The 20,911-nt window shown below is 36.7% G+C and overlaps 4 protein-coding genes across 4 annotated transcripts; 3 read left to right on the top strand and 1 right to left on the bottom strand.

Moving 5' to 3' along the window:
* Window positions 1-495: 495 nt before the first annotated feature.
* LOC134496633 (olfactory receptor 14A16-like) lies at window positions 496-1,458 on the top strand. Its single transcript, XM_063302345.1, has one exon. The coding sequence runs from the start codon at window positions 496-498 to the stop codon at window positions 1,456-1,458; it is 963 nt and encodes a 320-aa protein (XP_063158415.1).
* Window positions 1,459-5,309: 3,851 nt separating this feature from the next.
* Window positions 5,310-6,281, top strand: LOC134496632 (olfactory receptor 14A16-like). Its single transcript, XM_063302344.1, has one exon. The coding sequence runs from the start codon at window positions 5,310-5,312 to the stop codon at window positions 6,279-6,281; it is 972 nt and encodes a 323-aa protein (XP_063158414.1).
* Window positions 6,282-10,445: 4,164 nt separating this feature from the next.
* LOC134496631 (olfactory receptor 14A16-like) lies at window positions 10,446-11,399 on the top strand. The gene has a single exon (XM_063302342.1). It carries the CDS (start codon window positions 10,446-10,448, stop codon window positions 11,397-11,399), a length of 954 nt encoding a protein of 317 aa, XP_063158412.1.
* Window positions 11,400-16,081: 4,682 nt separating this feature from the next.
* LOC134496630 (olfactory receptor 14A16-like) lies at window positions 16,082-17,032 on the bottom strand. Its single transcript, XM_063302341.1, has one exon. It carries the CDS (start codon window positions 17,030-17,032, stop codon window positions 16,082-16,084), a length of 951 nt encoding a protein of 316 aa, XP_063158411.1.
* Window positions 17,033-20,911: the final 3,879 nt, after the last annotated feature.

Genomic DNA, 20,911 nt, shown 5'->3' with positions numbered 1-20,911 from the left:
GACCATATTATATATCCCAGCAGAGTAGCTGTTAAAAAAAATACAATCCGTGTTAGAAGAGGTTGGGGGGCAACCCTAATTTATCTAATTTCTATATGGTGCAACACATAGAGATTCCAACTGTCACTGAACATTTCAAATGGATGTCTGCTGTTTTCATTTATGAAGAAATCTGTAAAGTTTTCAATTAAAATAAGAACAAAAACATTTCAGTTCAAGATTAAAAAATGTTGCCATTCGTTGTCATTGCTTATAAAAATCAGTACAAGACACCAAAAAAAAAAAAAAAAAAAAAAGCAAACTTCAGAGAAAGCCAAGATAATATAGGGGTGAGGATGTAAAGTTTTTACTTAAAATTCTTGCATACCTTTTTGGAGAATTACATTTTAATTTAACCTTCACCGTAAATATAAAAGTTTCTATTCTAATGTCGCCTGACTGAAATAAATAGGAAATACTTTAACAGGTCTCCTTTTTCTTCTAGGGTCTACAAAAATGGGTAATGACACATCTGTGTTTCTTCTCTTTGAATTCTCAAAGATATGGGAAATAAAGATTATGTACTTAACTTTATTCCTGGTACTCTATTTAATGACAATAACTGGGAACTTTCTCATCATCTCTGCAGTTGCTTTGGATTCTCACCTTCACACACCCATGTACTTCTTCCTGATGAATTTAGCCCTGCAAGACCTTGGTTCTGTTTCAGTCATCATTCCCAAAGCTGTTCTTAATTTGGTAATGAATAGAAGGTACATTTCTTATTCAGGGTGTGTTGCTCAAGTCCTCTTGTTTGTCTTTTTCCTGGGCTCTGATGTTGGCATCCTTACTGTCATGGCATATGATCGGTTTGTTGCCATTTGCAATCCTTTAAAATATGATATGATAATGAGCAGAAAGATCTGCACCAAAATGGTTGGCAGTGTGTGGATTACCAGCTTTTTCAATGCTGTATTAAACACAATGGGAACTTTTGCTAATCATTTCTGCTCTAATACAATCAATCAGTTCTACTGTGAAATCCCACAGTTACTTAAGTTTGCCTGCTCAGATTTATATGTAGTTGAAATTGGATATATAATATTTACTTTGACTTTAATATTTGGTTGTTTTGTGTTCATTATTGTTACATATGTACAGATCTTCTCTGTTGTTTCAAAAATCCCTTCTGTTCAGGGAAGGAAAAAGGCCTTCTCCACTTGTTTTCCCCACCTCACAGTTTTCTCCATATTTTTGTTTTCTTCCTCATTTGCTTACCTGAGGCCTCAGTCTGACAAACCATTGCACCTTGATTTCATTATTACAATAATGTATTCAATTATTCTTCCTATGTTGAATCCATTAATCTATAGCATGAGAAACAAAGATATTAAAGTTGCTCTGGCAAGAATTCTTGGGCTCAGGAGATTTATTTCAATGGTAAATGTAATTGCAAATAGGGACAAAAGAAAACAATAGGTTTAATGTGAAATCTCTCTCATAGTTTCATATTCTTATTGTCTCAGATTAGGAAAAAAATATGAGAATGGAAGGTCATTTCTCAATCTTTTGAAGTCTCAAGTAAACTTTCATTTCTTTTGTTTAGCATGAAATATATATGTGGTGGTTGCATAGGGCAAAAGTGTGGCTCCAGAAATTATTTAAAGCATTCCCAACAGTGGCTACAGGCATGAAAATATGTGTCCCAAATCAAATATTCACCTTTTAATCCAGGTGGCTGCTGATTATTATTCCCAAACTCAAGCTCTGTCTCTCATTCCTGCACATGCTATTGACATGTTATTGAGACTGACCCAGATTCACTGCTTATGTCTAACAGGGATAGTCCTTGGCATATGTAAGGCAGTGTAGATAGATATGAGTCCAGTCTGATTCCAGTTGAAGGAGGTGGAAATAGACCAAGTGTTTGATGGTTGAGCTGTTCAGCTGTGCCTGATTCCAACTTCAGTATACCCATAGTATAGACCTATATCCTGGTCTACTGGTAGTGGTTCAGGAAATATGTTCCTTTGTAAAGTGGAAATCCAAAAATAATTTGGAGAAAAATATTTGTTGATCTTAGAATACCTTTAAAAGAATCAGGATATATTCAGCAGTGAATATTTTGAAAGCAAGGGCTCATTTTTGTGTATGCGTATGTGTGTTTTGTGTGCAAATGTTGTTTTAAGGTGTTTATGTAGATATGGACATAACATTTTGTTAGATTGTAATTTGACTTTAATAAGATTAAATTCAGTTCATGTTCTCCATGACCAATACTTATGGTGTTTTTTAGGACTGAAAGAATGCTTGCTCAGTAATGGTTTTACAAATCTTTTCTTCTTACACATAATCATTTCTCTTCCAAAGAAGCCTTACATCTGTTAGTATTCAGATCTCAAGTAGGGGAGTGAAAGCTATATAGAGTCTATAATTTTTTTCCTGTACTTTATTGAGAACATTCTATCATTTTTTGGATTGTATCCAAGCACTGCTTTAGCCACTTTACTATTAATTATGAAGGCTACTCCATTTTTTCTGTGGTCCTCTTGTCCACAGTAGTAGATCTGGTGGTCATCTTATGTGAAGTGGCCCATTCCAGTCCATTTCAGTTCACTGACACCCAAAATGTCTATCTTTAATCTTGACATCTCACCAATAACCACATCCAATTTGCCTTGGCTCATAGATCTTACATTCCAGGTTCCAATGGTGTGTTAATCCTTAGAACATCGGATTTGCCGTTCACCACCAGCACCGTCGGCTGCTAGCCATCCTTTCGGCTTTGAGCTAGCTGCATCATCATGTCTGGGGCTAGTTGAGCTCATCCTCTGTTCCTCCCCAGTAGCATTTTGACCATCTTCCAACCTGGGGGTCTCATCTTCCGATGGTATACTGACATATCTCTGGTTGTACTGATCCATTTAGTTTTCACGGCAAGAATACTGGGGTGGGTTGCCATTACCTTCCCCAGGGATCGCATTTAGTCTGACCTCTCTGTCATGACCTTCCCGTCTTGGGTGGCCCTTCACGATTTAGGTCATGGCATCATTGAGGTGCTCAAGCTCCAGCACCATGACAAGGTAACGATCCTTTGCTGAAGGGAATTTGGCTACAAGAGTTCATAAAGTAGAGATGTCTTTTTTGGATCATAATCCTGTGAGTTTGGTTTATAAAGGGAAATCCAATTCTTTTAGATGGAGTTTAAATGAAATGTTTATACAGGAAAAAAAAACACTAGAGGATTGTGAAAATAAATTAAAATACTTTTTTGAAAATAATTTAGGTAAAGGTACTGATTTAAAAATGATTTGGGATGCAAGTAAAGCTTTTATAAAAGGTTATTGACAATGTAACAGTGACCTTAAAAAGAAGAGCCAAGAGAAAACAAAAGCTATTTTGGATGAGATAAAGAGAAAAGAAGAAAAATTAAAGACATTTCCACTTCAAGACTATTTTTTTTAAAGCCTATAACTGAAAAGGAGCCTTCACCCTTCTTCATTGTTTCCTAGAATGGCCTTGTAAACTGTCATGTGTTTGCATTTCTTTCAGTAAAAGCTGGAGAACATCTCACTGCTTAGATCTCACTGCTTCTACAGTGCTGCTATATAAGGACACTAGGTCATTTACAAGTTAAATAAAATGCAAAGAGATCTCCTGGCCTTTGGAAAGATGCAATAGTCTCTGGAATTGGTTAAATGCTAGGCTTTTTAGCTTGCATAACAATCTTCTGACTTATATTGATTCTAGAGCCTATTATGTTAATTAGGAAAAGCAAAGCAAAAATAAAAGTGAAGAAGGGGGTAAAAAAGGCCCCAGAGCTTATTCTGATCAGCTGTGCAGGACCCCTGGGAGCCAAGCAAGTCTCTGAAGAGCTGATAGAACTATTCTGATACATAAAACCTTTTAAAACTAATATTGATAGGAGGGAAGTACATATACAATGATCAGTTTCAAAGGAGGAATAAAAGAGCTTCCAGAAACATGAAAATGAACACCTAATAGACTAAAATCAGATTAGAAGAGGAGAGTAAGCCAATGTTTTTTCCAGTTTTGCCTGCTTTCCTTGTTATTCACATGCTTATATTCTAAGGCTGTTTATCTATTCATTTAGCATTTTTTTATATATTCCTCTCTTCTTCTTTTTTTCTCTTCTTCATCCTTCTCTTCCTCCTGCTAAAGAAATCTACATACTTACATTGTTGATGTGACAACCAGAAGAAACTGTTGGGATGGAATTAGTGACCTTCACATTTCAGGACTGTTCTATGCAGAAAGCATTTCCCCCCTTCCCCTCCCTTAATTCAGACCTTTCTACGTCTCTTCCATTTTGAGGGCCTGGAGGGGACATATTCAGCTGTCTTTAAATTTTTACACATTTTTTCTACAAGCTGCATTAGTGAGTTCAAATTGTAGAGAAGTCTAATTCATGTAAACTAAGATTATATTTTTGTTCTCTTTACTTATTTTCTGTTCTGTGCAGTAGGAACTCCATTGGAGTGTGGATTATATTAAACCTGAATCCTACAGATTATTATAAATCTGTTTGATTATCATATGGTTCAGATGCAGACAAACTAAAAAGTTTTCTTTCTCTGAAGTCTTTTCAAGGGCATTTATGAAGAAACATTAAGATGATAAAATGATGTGATAAATTAATTTCATGCAGCTAGCCACAATATGGACAGAAAAAAAATCTGTTCCTACAGCTATTAAAGAAAGGGGAATGACAGAAAAATTGAGGTTGTAATTATGAATGTGACAGAATTGACAAACATTCAAGCCATGCCACTTGAGACCTAAACCTTCCCTTGAAGATACATTTAAAAATGTCTCTTTTCATTCTTTCCAATTCTTTCTATTGTGTTTCAGAAGAAAATTATATATTTGGGTGAAAATTACTTTTTAAAAATGATCCAAATGGAGCTGGATCTCCCTTTCCTAGTTTTAGTTTTCTCACCCCTGAAATTTTGACTACTTTTCCATATTACCTATGCATAAATTTGCAGGTATCTTTTTTATTATTTAAAAGAAATAAAAATGAGATTCTCCACTGCCTTTGAATTGAAGAGTATAAGTGCTAACATGAGGAAGGATTACTGTTAGATAGATACAATTGACACAATACCTTTAAATTTAAATTTAATGCAAGACAACTGAAGTGGTAAGGAAGGGATGCTTATGTTTGGAACTGTTTATAGATATTTGGAAAATGATATTTTAATTTAATATTCACTGAATATATAAAGTTTGCTGTTTGAATGTCTTCAAGAGAAATGTTTTAACAGATCTCCCTTTTCTTCTAGGATTCTGATATTTGTGACCAAACAATGGATAATGACACATCTGCATTTCTTCTACTGGAATTCTACTGGAATTCTACTGGAAAGATTAGGGAACTGCAGGTTATGTACAGAGCTATATTTTTGATTCTGTATTTAATGACAATAATAGGGAACATTCTCATTATCTCTGCAGTTGCTTTTGACTCTCACCTTCACACCCCCATGTACTTCTTCCTGGCAAACTTAGCCCTACAAGATATTGGTTCTGTTTCATTCATTGTCCCCAAATCTGTTATCAATTCCATTATTAATGCACAACATATTTCTTATTCTGGATGCGTTGTTCAAGTCCTCTTGTTTGTCTTCTTTGTAGACTCTGATATTTCTCTTCTTACTGTCATGGCATATGATCGCTACATTGCTATTTGCAATCCGTTACAATATGAATTGATAATGAACAGGAAGGCTTGCACCAAAATTATTGGCAGTGTGTGGATTGCCAGCTTTCTCAATGCTGTATTAAACACTATTGGAACTTTTACTACTCATTTCTGCTCTAATGTGATCAATCAGTTTTACTGTGAAATCCCACAGTTACTTAAGCTTGCCTGCTCAGATTCATATGCAATTGAAATTGGAGGTATAGCGTTTAGTTTTATGTTAGCATTTGGTTGTTTTGCCTTCATCATTGTTACTTACGTACAGATCTTTATTGCTGTTTCAAAAATCTCTTCTATACAGGGAAGGAAAAAGGCCTTCTCCACTTGCTTTCCTCACATCACAGTTTTTTCCTTATTTTTATTTACTTCTTCATTTGCTTACCTGAGGACGCCATCTGACACGCCATCACACATTGATTTTGTAATTACAATAATGTATTCCATTGTTCCACCCATGTTAAACCCATTAATATACAGCTTGAGAAACAAGGACATTGAAGTTGCTCTTTCAAGACTTTTTGGTCTGAGGACTCTTATTTTAATTGACAAGAGTAGGAGTAGACATATGGAAGTTTAGGCATAATGTGAAGACCATCCCATAGTTTCACACTGTGTGGAAGGATGAACTGCCCTGAAAGAGAAATAATGTTTCATTTAACTGTCAAGATCAAAGGTTTTTTTTTCTTCTCTTCAGTGGTTTATCAACTGCCCAGTTTGACAGTTAGGAACTAGCAGAGAATGGGAAACAAAGTTTAAAACTTCTTAGAATCACCTACAAGTTGGGATGCAGGTTTCAAAAGAAAGAACGAAAAAAGGAGCCATAGCAGATAAACAAAGTAAGAGGTGGGAATCTTCTAGGTTTGACAAGAGATGCTGCTGGAGTGAGAGGCATGGAACAGAGGCATGCATGCATGGGAGAGTCAGAAGCCAAAGGATCCATGGCCAATGAGAAGAAGCAGGAAGATCCCTAAGGCAGCTGAAGCAAAAGAAGAGTCTGCAGAAATCAGCCAGCAGAAAGAATATGCAGACCTGGATTCTAGATGGTGGTAGAGTAAATTTCACAGGGTGCAGGCACTGGATAACTGGTCAAGAGAGTATTAAGGAGAGAAGCTGTTAGCATTCCTAAGTCTGTTACTAAGTAAATATTGAGGAAGAAACTAGCAGTGAAGCTTTTTGTATTATAAACAAAGTAGTAGAAGTTTAAGTTATTTAATTAAATTTTAAGTATTAAGCATTGGCCTGGGATGGGAGAGGCGACAGCTGCTCATGGGAGTGATTGTCCCCATGAGGGTGCCATGAAAAGACCTTATTTTCCATCTTGAATTTTATATTTTATATTCAATATTTATATTGTATTTATATACTTTTATATTCTTTGTATTCTTTGTAAGCTGCCCAGAGTCATTGTGTGTGAGATGGGTGGCAGATAAATGTAATAAATAAATAAATAAATAAATAAATAAATAAATAAATAAAAATTAAAATCTATTTGTTACAATTTACTGTATATGGAATAGCACAGTTTGCAGTTTGTCACACACCTGGAAAATTTCTATATTTCTAAGATATAATACTCACTGAATTTGAAAATAATAATGATAATGTTACCAATGTGTTTTGTACATAGTAGAGGCTACTTCTATGGACGTGCAAAAGAATTGGAAATCCCAATATTTGGAATTTTGGGGATTTCATCGGAAGCAGAATTCATGGTTGTATGAACCCCTCTCCTAATCAAAAGCAATCTACCATATTTCCTTTCTCCTCTGGAAAAGAAAACAGAAAAATCTGCAGATTGACTGGGGAATGTACTTGTTGATGATGGTAATGGTAATGAAAGTGATAGTGATAGTGATAATAGAAGGGAATAGGAACTTGACAAGTTTTAGTTAATCTTTTAAAAGTCCAACATATTTCCTTTCTCCTTTGGAATAGAAAAAAGGAAATCTGGAGATAGACTGGGGGATGTAGTAGCATTAATAGTTGTTGTTGATGATGATGATAAAGAACTTAACAAGGTTTAGTTAATCTTTTAAAAATCCAAAATCCTTACAGCTATGCTGGGTTCACTGAAGAGAGGCATCACCACTTCTCTAGTTTTTCTTGGAATGTCCTCGTAAACCCACATATATCTTCATGTTTTCTTCAGGAGTAGCTGCAGAAGTTTCATTGGTAATAGCTCAGTGGTTCTAGAGTCCTGCTGTTAGACTACCAGGGCATTTACATGTTTAAAAAAATGCATAGTGATGTCTTGACCATCTCTTACATTTTAAAAATATAGGTACACCTTTGGCCTCTGCCTGTCCAATTTGGGATTATTTTTTAAAACAATATGCATTATGTTGTACTGGAAAATTACTCTGCTAAGGACATGGCTGAGTTTCAGAATATGCAGAATTTTTTTTTAAAAAAAAGAGTCTTCATTTTTCTTTTTCCAAACATACATGCCATTAAACAATAGCTCCTGTGCCATATGAAAAAAAGTATATGTAACAAAGTTAGGTTTAACATTCAACTCAGCTCTATCTGAAAAATCTCCATTTTAATCTAGTATACAAACTTCAAAAAGGCATAACAATCTCCTGAATTATATGGATTATAGGGTTTATTAGCTTATCATGTTATGACAAGAAAAGCAAAAATCAAAAGGAAGGGGGAAGAAGGCCTTAGTGGTTGTTCTCATGAGCTGTGCAGGACTCCTGGGAGTTGAGCAAGTTTCTGTGAAGCTAAGGAAGACTTAATAAAGCTATTGTGTTACAGAAAAGCCTTTACAGCCAATACTGATTGGGGGGAACTACATATGCAATGACAAGTTTCATAGGAGGAATAAAAGAACTTCAAGGAACAGATTAACGCGAACACCCAATAACCTAAAAGCAGATTAGAAGAGAATTAATGAGAAAAGTAAGGAATGAATTTCTCCATTTTGCCTTTTTTCATCCTTCATATTCCAAATATTGTTTATCCATCCATCTTTTTCATCATATGTCCTTCTCCATTTTTCCTCCTCTTACATTTTCTATATATTGTAGTAGATCTATAAATCTATATATTTACCTTGTGTGTGTGTGTGTATGTATGTGTATATGTATGCGTATGTACACACACATGCACACAGCAGGCAGGAACAGCATACACTGAATGGCACAACCAAGTAGCTGGCATTGTGTACAGGAACATCTGCACAATGTATGGGCTAGACCCTCCCATGTCCAGATGGGAGATTCAACAGAAGGTTGTGGAGAATAACAGGGTTAAGATCATGTGTCACTTCCAGATCCAGACAGACAGGCATGTACTGGCTGATCAACCAGACTTTGTGGTAGTAGACAAGGATCAAAAGACAGTGGTGGTGATAGATGTAGCAGTGCCAAGTGACAGCAACATCAGGAAGAAGGAATATGAGAAGCTGGAGAAGTACCAGGGCCTGAAGGAGGAATTAGAGAGGATGTGGAAAGTGAAGGCCAAGGTGGTCCTAGTGGTAGGTAGGGGCACTTGGGGCTGTGACCCCCAAGCTGGGAAAGTGGCTCCAACAGATCCCAGGAACAACATCAGAGCTCTCTGTCCAGAAGAGTGCAGTGTTAGGAACAGCTAAGATTGTCCTGATTACCAGGAAACACACTGAGGCGAGGACTTGGTCTCTAATATTTATTAGTAGTACTTAACAAGAATCCTAACAAACTGAGAAAGCGTGGGAAAACCCAGCCATATAAACCCCAAAGGTTAAGGCGGTCCCGATCTGTGTCTCTTTGAATGGCTGAACAGTTCCTCAGTGCTACGCATGCGCTTGACAGTCTGGGTGAGAGCCCCCTGCTCGCCATCCTTACTCATGACAAAGATACTGCACAGAACCCTCAAACTCCCAGGCCTCTGGTAGAGGACCTGAGGTTGAGGAAGACACAGACCGCCCATAGGAGTGAGAAGGGATTTTTTTATACACACACACACACACACACCATGTTGATGTGACAGCCGGCAGGGGGGAACTGTTTGCATGGGATGAGATGTACAAATTTTAACAAAGATCTATGCAGGAGGCAATTCAAATACAAATTCCCAGCAGGAGATACAAAGCTACTGTGAATCATCATCATCATCGTCATCATCGTCATCATCATCATCATCATCATCATCATCATCATCATCATCTAATACCTAAAGGATTGCCTCAATCTCTAGAAATATTATCAGACCTGAACACCCTAATTTTACCGAATACCACCCTGCTTGGAACTGCCTATATTCTTAGACACTTACTTAATAATTCTTAGGTTCTTGGTTAGGACTTGAATTATTACATTTCCATCAGTCTTGGTCTGTAAATCTAACTGTAGATTACCCACACATAATAATAATAACATCTATTTGTTTCACTTTTCTCTCTCACTGTTACTTTAAAGTCTTGCCAATTCATCTCACTTATATAGAAATGTGCAGTTTCTTTATTTCCTAATGCTAAATATTTTTTTCTCCTAGCTCTGATTATCTTGATTATAATCACAAGGCATGGTTGCTTGCTAAAGAGCTGTAATTGACACCACACCCCTGAACTTTAAATTAATACAAGAAAATTGAAGTGCTATGGATGTAACTGCTGATCTACATTGGAAAGATCAAAATTTAGTTTAATCTTGACTGAACTAATACAACTTACTATTCAAAATTCTCCACATGGAAATGAATAGGAAATATTTTAACAGTGCTCCCTTTTCTTCTAAGGTTGTGATATCTGTGACCAAAAATGGATAATGACACATCTGTATTTCTTCTCCTGGAATTCTCAAACATTCGGGAACTTCAGATTATGTATGCCTCTATATTTCTGATTCTGTATTTAATTACACTAACTGGGAACTTCCTGATTATCTCTGCAGTTGTTTTCGACTCTCACCTTCACACACCAATGTACTTCTTCCTAATGAATTTAGCTCTGCAGAACATTGGTTCAGTTTCAGTCATTGTTCCCAAGTCAATTATCAATTCATTTATGAACATACAGCAGATTTCTTATCCTGAATGTGTAACTCAAGTCCTTTTGTTTCTATTCTTTGTAGACTCTGATATTTCTCTTCTTACTGTTATGGCATATGATCGGTATGTTGCTATTTGCAATCCTTTACATTATGACATGAAAATAAACAGGAAAGGCTGCACCCAAATGGTTGGCAGTGTGTGGATTGCCAGCCTTTTCAATGCTGTATTAAACACCATTGGGACTTTTCTTACCCCTTTCTGCTCTAATGCTATCAATCAGTTTTACTGTGAGATCCCACATTTACTTAAGATTGCCTGCTCTGGTTTATATGTAACTGAAATTGGAGTTGTAGTATTTAGTATTACATTAGCATTTTGTTGTTTTGTCTTTATTGTTGTTACTTATGTGGAGATCTTCCTTGCTGTTCTGAGAATTCCTTCTATCCAAGGAAGAAAAAAGGCTTTCTCCACTTGCCTACCACACCTCATTGTCTTCTCCATTTTTTTGTTTACTGGTTGCTTTGCTTATCTGAGGCCCATATCTGACAAACCATCCCAACTTGATTTTGCCATTACAGTAATGTATTCCATTATTCCACCCATGATGAATCCATTAATCTATAGCATGAGAAATAATGACATTAAGATTGCTCTGTCAAGACTTTTTGGTCCGAGGTCACTTATATCAATGGGAAAGAGTAGAAGCACACTTAGAGTATAAAACTGAAGAGTAGGATTAAGTGGAACTCCATTCCACAATTTCACACCTTATTATATGAAGTTGGAAATCTTATGATAATAAGCTCTGTCAATTAAAAAAAAATGAAATATTACTTTTCATCTTTCAAGAAAACAAATGAAACAATACCCTCTCATCTCCTATATAATTACGTCAAGGGTAAGAAAACAAATGTGGGAATATACTCTTCCCCCAATGTCAGATACTGCCTTCTTTATTTCTCTTAGTCATTTATTTTTAAATTCATTTTAAATCTCACTTTCAGAGTGTATGGGGCAATCAAGTAGCACTGGTCAGCAATCCTTGAAACAATTGCACCTTTTCCTGGGATCATGTAGTTGAACAGAACAATAGCAGAAGATTAAAAAAGACACCGCTGTTTTAAACTCTTCCAAACTAGTGTCTCACATATAATCATCTATGCTACAAATCATTTTTTTTTTTCCTTCAATGCCAGATATGCAATGCACTTGCAATGCATAATATATCCTGTTTAGTGCCTGGTAGCAGGAGAAGAATTAAATTTCTCTGATCAAGTGAAGAGAGTATCCAAAAAATAATTCACAAACACACATTTATGTATATGAAGTGCTACTTAGATATTATTAACATTGAATTATTTAGATAGTCCTTGCTGAATAACCCTAACTGGGACTGGCAACTCCACCACCAAGCAAAGCAATCACTAAACGGGAAATCATGTGACCATGACTGTGCTTTCTGACTGGAAAGAGATAAGACTACTCAGTTTCACACCCTCGGCTTTTGTTTGCCTCTAACCACTCCCCTGCCCTTTGGAATGCCTGCTTCTCTCTCCACCCACCATAGATTGGAGAGATTAGAGAGAAAGGGATTGTAAGAGAATTAGCTATTTGCTCTTCTACACATCAAAAGCAATGTGATCATGCTGGCCGTGGGAAAGGGTCAAGCAAGGAAAGACTAGTTGCAGAAATCATCTGCTTTTTTTTTTCTCCCCCTTCCCCCTCACAGGGTGGAGGGATTGGAGAGGAAGGGATTTTAAGAGAGCAAGCTCACTAGAGCAACCTACAGAAAAAATAGTCACACAAGATATATTTCAGAGATTATTGATTAAAAGAATTTGGGACATTAGCAGGTTTCAAGATTAATAAACAGAAGGCAAATATGCTAGCAAAAAAAAAAGCAAAACAAAACCATGAAGATACAAGATCAAACAGAACTGATGAATAAAATGGGTTTTAATGTTAGAATGATTAAATTATAATGTTAGAACTGTGTTGGAATATTTGGAATAACATAATGAAAAACAAGCCACATTTATATTTTTAGATGCAGAGAGGGCTTTTGACAACTGACTTGGACTTTCTTGTTTAATGTTCTATAAGATAAGAATTTTGGAGAGAATTTTATAACATGGGTGAAATCGATTTATACTTCACAGATGGCAAAAATAATTGTTAATGGAGATTTAACCAAGCCATGTGAGATACAAAAAGGAACAAGACAAGATTGCACAGTCACCTCTTCTGTTTATATTAGTTGTTGAAATATTGAATAGGCAAAATGAGAGGATTGTGGGTGAGAAGATTAAAAAAGAGTCATACAAGTTGAGAGCTTTTGTGGATGACTTGATTTTGGTTTTGGCAGACCCTTTAAAGGGAATTGAACTTTTAATGAGTCAATTAAAAGAATTTGTGGCATTCAAGACTCATAAACAGAAGACAAAGATGGTAACACAAAACATGAAAACACAAGATCAAAGAGAATTGATGAATAAGTCAGGTTTGAGATTGAGAAGGTGAAATACTTTGGTAGTACCATGAGAAATATGAATTGTATGTTATTTCAAAATAATTATGTTAAGACATGAAATGAACTTTAAAAGGATATGTCGAGATGGGACAAAGTGCAATTGTCATTGTTGGAGCAAATTTCTGTGATTAAGATGAATGTTTTACCTAGAATGGTATTTTTGTTTCAGACAATACCTGTGTTGACAACCGAAGTACCATTTAAACAATGACAGAAGGATATAGCTAAATTTGTAAGGAGAAAAAAAAAAACCCTTGAGTTAAATATAGGGTATTATAAGTTGCAAAGGAAAGAGGAGGATTAAGCCTACCGGATTTCAAATTATATTTTGCCACATGCTGCTTAGTTGGGATGAAAGAGTGGGTGTTGTTAAGAAATACAAGGTTATTGGAGGTAGAAGGACATGATCTGAGATTTGGGTGGCATGGATATCTATGGTATGATAAAGCTAAGGCTTATGTAGATTTCAAAAATCACTATGACAGGCAGGCCATTCATACAGTGTGGAATAAATATAATTCTAGGATGTACCCAAAAATGTCTTTGTGGCTTTCAGCACAAGAAGCATTTTATAGATGAGAAATGATAAGTAAATATAAACGGTTAACTTATGGTAATGTACCAGAATTTTCTCAAGGGGATTGTAAAATAAAATCAAAAGAAGATTCGACAACATAAGGATATTCATGTCAATGGTTTTCTTATGTACAATTATCAGAAAGGTTTAATGTGGATAACATATTTTATTGTTTTGAACAATGCAAAACTGAGTTTGAAATAAAATTATGGACAAATGATGAACATGTTACTGCTTAAATGTATAAACCTTTGTTCAAATATAAGACAGAAAAAGAACAAGTGAAAGAATGTATGATAAAATGGGCTAAAAACTTTGGCTACTGTATACAAATGGATCAGTGGAAAAATATGTGGTTGAAAGGATGGAAATTTACAATATGTTCTGGCTTAAAGAGAATTTTAATAAAATGATGTATTGTTTGTATTTGTCACTGTAATCTCCATGACAAGACATGTTATATTTATATTATATATGTTATATTCCTTTTTTACTTATTACTGGATATAGATAAAGAATTAGATATTCACTCTGTGTCCCCTTTTTTTTCTTTCATTTTGCTTGCTTTTTGTCTATGAGATTGCTAATCTCAGGATTTCCTACTGCCTTTGTTGCAGGACAGAAACAAAACTTTGCTTTCAGGCCAGATCTACACTTTCTGCTTTCTCCCTTATTGGTGTGGACCAACCAACATTTCTTGAGTAAAGCAACAGATGAAGTTATTCTCCACCCATTCCTTGGCAAACACAAATACGTTCTCTACCCATGTTCTGAAGCCCAGTTTCAAAAATACTAATTTCTGTCCTGAGCCATTTTAAGCCTTTCCCAGCAGTTGGCCTACCCCACTTCATTCTAACGTACTGATAAATCAATTTCCAATTGTCTACAGTGCCTGGAACACACCTTCCTTCCAGCAGCTGGATGTTGCCTGTAAAGCCTGGGTTGTCTTGGGTTTTGATACAATGAAAGGCCATACAGACTGCACAGTTCAAGAAAGTCTCCTGGCCATCATAATTTCCCTAACTCTTCTGCTAGCATACCTAGGCACCCTGGTATTTTCTGTCCAGACTGGGAGAAGAAAAGGAAGAGGAAGAGGAAGAGGAAGAGGAGGAGGAGGAGGAGGAGGAGGAGGAGGAGGAGGAGGAGGAGGAGGAGGAGGAGGAGGAGGAGGAGACTAAATAAACACACAGTGGCCATCATGTTACTGCAGGCTCCTTTCTTCAGAATTTCCTTTACAGATAAAGGGTTCTTCAAATATATTTTCAAGTATTGCATACTCATTCATTATCCAAGATATTTTATTGCCAATTGCTTCTTGTAACTAGGAAATAAGGGATCTATCCTAAGACTTGTTAGACTGGCAAGATGGAAAGTGACTCTCAGAGTAGTTCCTTGCAATTATAATTAAATAGAGGATGCCAAATTATTCTTCATTCTGCTTTTTATATATTTTCAAATACACTCTCCATGAAATCGTATGGCTAGCTCTGCAGCAGGGAGCCTACTAGTACATATGTTAAGGTAATTCTTCAGGCTTGATTCTATTAAAAAAAAAAGATTTATTCCCAGAGGTGTCCAGTACAAACTGTGATGGTGCAAAAATGACAAAGCATGTGTTGTGATGTCATGGCACAAATTCTGTCTCTTGTGTACTTGTGTACAATGTCATGATTCAAGTGCAAAAGGGGAAGAGTTTGTGTTGTGACATCACAATGCACATTTTCTCATTTGCTCTCCCTTGCTTCCATCTCTGGATTCCCATGACTATTTCTTTCAGAGCCAACAATTGCAGCCCAAGTACCAAAATGATCAGTAGGACAATTCTATTTTAATGTAAAACATTTTCAGTGACCAAGTTTTATGGGCTTTCTATTCTGAAAGAAACAGTATGTGTTTTACAAAAAAGGTAGTGGATAGAAGCTGTGGACAGAAACCTTAGGAAATGTATTACCTGGAGTTACATATGGTGCCTTATCTTAAAATGGGACAGCCTGGTGAAAGTTGGGTATCAAGAGTTTCTGAGCATGCAATCACCAGGTTAATAACCAGGAAGTAATCCCTTCTGTGCAAAACTATCTCTGCATTGTTGTGATAGGAAGTTAGTGCCTTTGTTTCAAAATACAGTAGAATCATGCACTAGGGCAATCTATGCATCATCCTGGCTGCTACAATCTCTATCAGCTGAAGGTTCCAGACCAAGAACTTATTATTTTTTTTAAAAAAAATATTAAAAGTTTAAAAATGTGTGGCTCATGGATTACAGTGACAAAGATATAACTACATACTAATCCAATTTCTATTTCAACCTAGATAACATATTCAGAGAACAGTGTTTTCCACTAAATAGTTTTGAGAGAGCTTTTTTAATTGCCTTGTTTCTCATGCTGTAAATAACTGGATTCAGCAGAGGAGGAAGCATTGAATATATCATTGTAAAAATCAAATCCAGATATGACGGAGTGTCAGAGGTGGGCCGCAAATAAGCAACACTTCCCGTAAATAAAAACATGGACAATACAATGATGTGGGGAAGACAAGTTGCAAATGCCTTTTGCCTTCCCTGCATGGAAGGAATTCGAAGGAGTGCTGTGAAGATATGTACATAAGTCACAATAATGAAGCAGCAGCAACCTAACCCAATGGCAACACTTACAACTACAACTGCAAATTCAATTAGGTGTAAGTCAGAGCAGGCAAGTTTAAGCAACTGGGGGATCTCACAGAAGAACTGATTTACCACATTAGAGCAGAAGGGGGTCACAAAAGTTCCACTGGTGTGTAAAACCCCATAAGCAAGACCAGCAAGCCATGCAGTAACAACCATTCGGATGCAAGTTTGCTCATTCATCACCATTTCATAGTGCAGTGGATTACAAATGGCAACATACCGGTCATATGCCATGACTGTGAGAAGAAAAAAATCTGATGACAAAAAAAAGAAAAACAAAAGAACCTGAGCAACACATCCAGAGTAAGAGATGTGTCTGGTATTCAGCAGGAAATTGATCATAGATTTGGGGAGAATGACTGAAACAGAGCACAAATCCTGCACAGCCAGGTTCATCAGGAAGAAATATAAAGGTGTATGAAGACTGTGGTCAAATGCAACTGCAGAGATGATAAAAATGTTCCCTGTTACAATTGTTAAATATAATATCAGAAACATAGAGAAATGAAGAATCTGCAGTTCCCGAGTATCTGAGAATTCTAGAAGCAGGAATGTAGACAGAGATGTGTTCTGAAACATTTTGTGCACAGCAATAGTTTCACAGTGCCTAGAGAAGGAAACAGAAGGGAAAAATGGCTTGAGTAGCTTATTTTAATATTACAGCTAAAATGTGCTTTTATGATCATCTGGAGAGTTATTGAAGGCCAATATTTTCCACCCATTGTTTAGCCTTTCCAGAGGCAATGGGAAGAACAGGTTTCACAGAGGCAAACTTTCTTTCATTTCAACTCTTATGCCCCCCTCCCCAGTCCCACCAAAATATCTCCCACTGAAGTTGGGTAGCCAAATGACTGAACTTCAGTAGAATGACTGGAATACTTCAGGGAATTTTGGAGGGGATAAGAGTAGGAATGAGAGCAGCCTGCCTCTCAGAAGCCCTCAATTTTCACTCCTGCTTTTATTTTTCAAATAAAGCCCTGCAGTCAAAATCACAGCATTTTGCAGCAAAAACTGAATTTTGTAGATGATATCTTGGCTTTTTATGGGATGTCAGTGGGATGCTGGTAGGCTATTTATGAAACATTAGTTATACCCACCCCCAAAGTAAAACATTTCAGGTAAATAAGGTAAAACACCACCAATGCCAGCATAAAAAGGACTCTGGAGAAGATGGTCCTTTATGGAGGCTGGGCTTCACATAACCGCTGTTGTGGTATCTTTTTTTTTTTTTTAATTAGAGAAATCTCTTTAATCCCTACCATTGGACAACCTGAAAGAATAGGTTAAGGACAGATCATCATGCAGAGAAACTATCTATGTGGCTGCTAAGAGTCAACAACAACTTGAAGGTACATAATTAATCAAAACTGTTTAATCCTACTCAGTCTAGTGGAATTACCTGTATCTCTATGCCAGAAGCATTGGTCAGGAACTGTTGATGAGATATACGGCATCATCCCTAAAATTAAAACTTTTTAAAGCAGCTCCACCTTCCCTCCATGGGGACAAGGATCTGTGGCTGCTTTAAGAATTTACAGACAGGTGCTACATTTGTTCACCCATGTGCTCCAAAGCACCTTTTTGGAATCAAATCTGAAGTGTTGCATAGCTGGAGATATTTATTTCTTAGAATGACAGTCATCACCTCCCAGATGTCGAGGACTTATCCTACACTGAATAACATAGGAGGAATCCTTGAAGTAATACCTGGAGGTGGCAATAAAATTGTATATACAGGACAATGACTGGACAGACGCTTGCTTTGAGAAAGCCAATGCCAGTCATATAATAAGCCCTCATTGTGGAACAGCTTGGCCCTGGAATCAGGTTAGCCCATACCATTTCATGTGCTTGTAAATGGGTGAAAAGAGCTCTCTTCTGTATAACATTTAGAGAGAAAGGTTTCTAGTTGGGACACAATAAATGATATATTGTCACTTTTACATTTTGTCATAGAGCATATTAATATTTTGAGCACTAAGAATCTGATAGGTTGGTGGCATCATCATCATCAACAATACACACACACACACAAGAACCAAAGCCAAACTTTAGTTATAACTACTGTATACACAGTCAGTGATGGACTAAGAGAGTGGAGATGTCCCTACTTCATTGTTGGGTTCACTGAGTCAATGTGGGCCTGTCACTATCCCACGGCTTAGCCTGCCTCACTGGGCTCTCATGAGAATGAAGGAGAACCCTTTCTGCCTCCTGACAGAATATCAAAGTAATATAAAGAAGCAGATAATTAAATAGAGGAAAAATGTCAGGTTTAGGAATAACTTACTGATTCTCTGCATGAATGTTTTTTCCAGTCCAGTTCACTTCAGTCCACCTGGAGTGCACCTAGAATCTGATAAATTTCTCTGTTTCATCCGCTCCAAATGTTAGAAAGTGCAGGTTTGTGATTTCTGGAGAAAAAGGCTGCAGAAAAAAATGTATACTACTTCTGTGCACATTTCTCACAATACATACATTTTATATAGAACTTAATATACATTTTTTGGGAAAGTGAGAAATAAGAAAAACAAAGGTTAATTTGCATTTCAGTAAAGTGAGAATTAGACCTGTTGTTATTTAAATTTCTCCACTTCCTTAATATAATCTCTTCTCTATTGCTCTTCACCTTGAGGATTAAAAAGTTGTGAATCTCATGCTTATCCACTGTGCTTAATTTAGAGTATCTCTTTACATTTGAATAGTGAAGTGTATTTCTCCAGGGCACAGAATAGTTGTCATCAGGGGACTGTGTTTTATTTAAACAGATCAGCTGCTCTTTGGGACTCCATTTCAGGAATGTAATATACAACAACTCTAAAATAATCAAGATAATAATTTATATGGATGGCAGATAAGCATGTTTATAGTAGTTCAATTTTTTTACATGAACTATTGGCACAGAGAGAGGAAGAGAGAGCATGAATTGCATCATGCAATCCTCTTCATACATGCATTTTCTGTAAGCTACCCAGAGTCACGGTGTGTGAGTTGGGTGGCCTTATAAAACTGTCAAATGAATAAATAATATATATATATATATATATATATATATATATATATTTTCCCCTGTGTCTTTTTTAATTGCATGTATACATCTCCCTTTGATTGTGTGGATCACAACAAACTGGCAAATTCTTACAGAGATGGGAATACCGGCCACCTTACCTGTCTCCTGAGAAACCTGTATGCAGGTCAGGAAGCAACAGTTAGAACCAGACATGGAACAACTGATTGGTTCAAAATTGGGAAAGGAGTACGACAAGGTTGTATTTTGTCACCCTGCTTATTTAACTTATATGCAGAGGACATCACGAGAAATGCCGGGCTGGATGAATCACAAGCCAGAATTAAGATTGCCAGGAGAAATATCAACAACCTCAGATATGCATATGATACCACCCTAATGGCAGAAAGTGAAGAGGAACTAAAGAGCCTCTTGATGAGGGTGAAAGAGAAGAGTGCAAAAGCTGGCTTGAAACTCAACATAAAAAACAAAACAAAACTAAGATCATGGCATCTGGCCACAACAATTACTGGCAAATAGAAGGGGATGAAATGGAAGTAGTGACAGATTTTATTTTCTTGGGCTCCAAGATCACCGCAGACAGTGACTTCAGACATGAAATTAAAAGGTGCCTGCTCCTTGGGAGGAAAGATATGGCAAACCTAGACAGCATATTAGAAAGCAGAGACATCACCTTGCCAACAAAGGTCCATATAATCAAAGGTATGGTTTTCCCAGTAGTGATGTATGGCTGTGAGAGTTGGACCATAAGGAAGGCTGAGCATTGAAGAATTGATGCTTTTGAACTGTGGTGCTGGAGAAGAATCTTAAGAGTCGCTTGGACTGCAAGGAGGTCAAATCAGTCAATCCTACAGGAAATCAACCCTGACTGTTCATTGGAAGGACAGATACTGAAGCTGAAGCTCAAATACTTTGGCCACCTAATGTGAAGAGGGAACTCACTGGAAAAGACCCTGATGCTGGGAGAGATTGAAGGCAAAAGGAGAAGGGGATGGCAGAGGATGAGATGGTTAGATAGCATCACCGATGCAATGAACATGAATTTGAGCAAACTCTGGGAGACAGTGGAGGATAGGAAGGCCTGGCGTGCTATGGTCCATGGGGTCATGAAGAGTTGAACACGTTTTAATGACTGAACAACAACAAATACAGTACATCTCCCATCACATATGCACACATGAAGATACAAACACCTTCTGCTAAAACGTTATAATAATCTATGAATTTCCTTTTCTTATCATGCACTTCTGATTTAGCTATATATTACGTGGGGAAATTTCCAAAATGTTTCAAGTAAAATCCTGTCATTCAGGATCCAAATTTAATTCTATAGTTAGTACACACTCCCATTGTCCAGTATGAACTGGCTTGGAAAATATGGGATCCTATAGCATAGGTTCTGATGGTGTATCCAGGCAACATGGATCTGG

The sequence above is a fragment of the Candoia aspera genome, chromosome 4 (assembly GCF_035149785.1).
Source record: "Candoia aspera isolate rCanAsp1 chromosome 4, rCanAsp1.hap2, whole genome shotgun sequence".
NCBI lineage: Eukaryota > Metazoa > Chordata > Lepidosauria > Squamata > Boidae > Candoia > Candoia aspera.
Note: the sequence above shows the minus strand (reverse complement) of the source record. Positions and strands in the feature narration are given on the sequence as shown.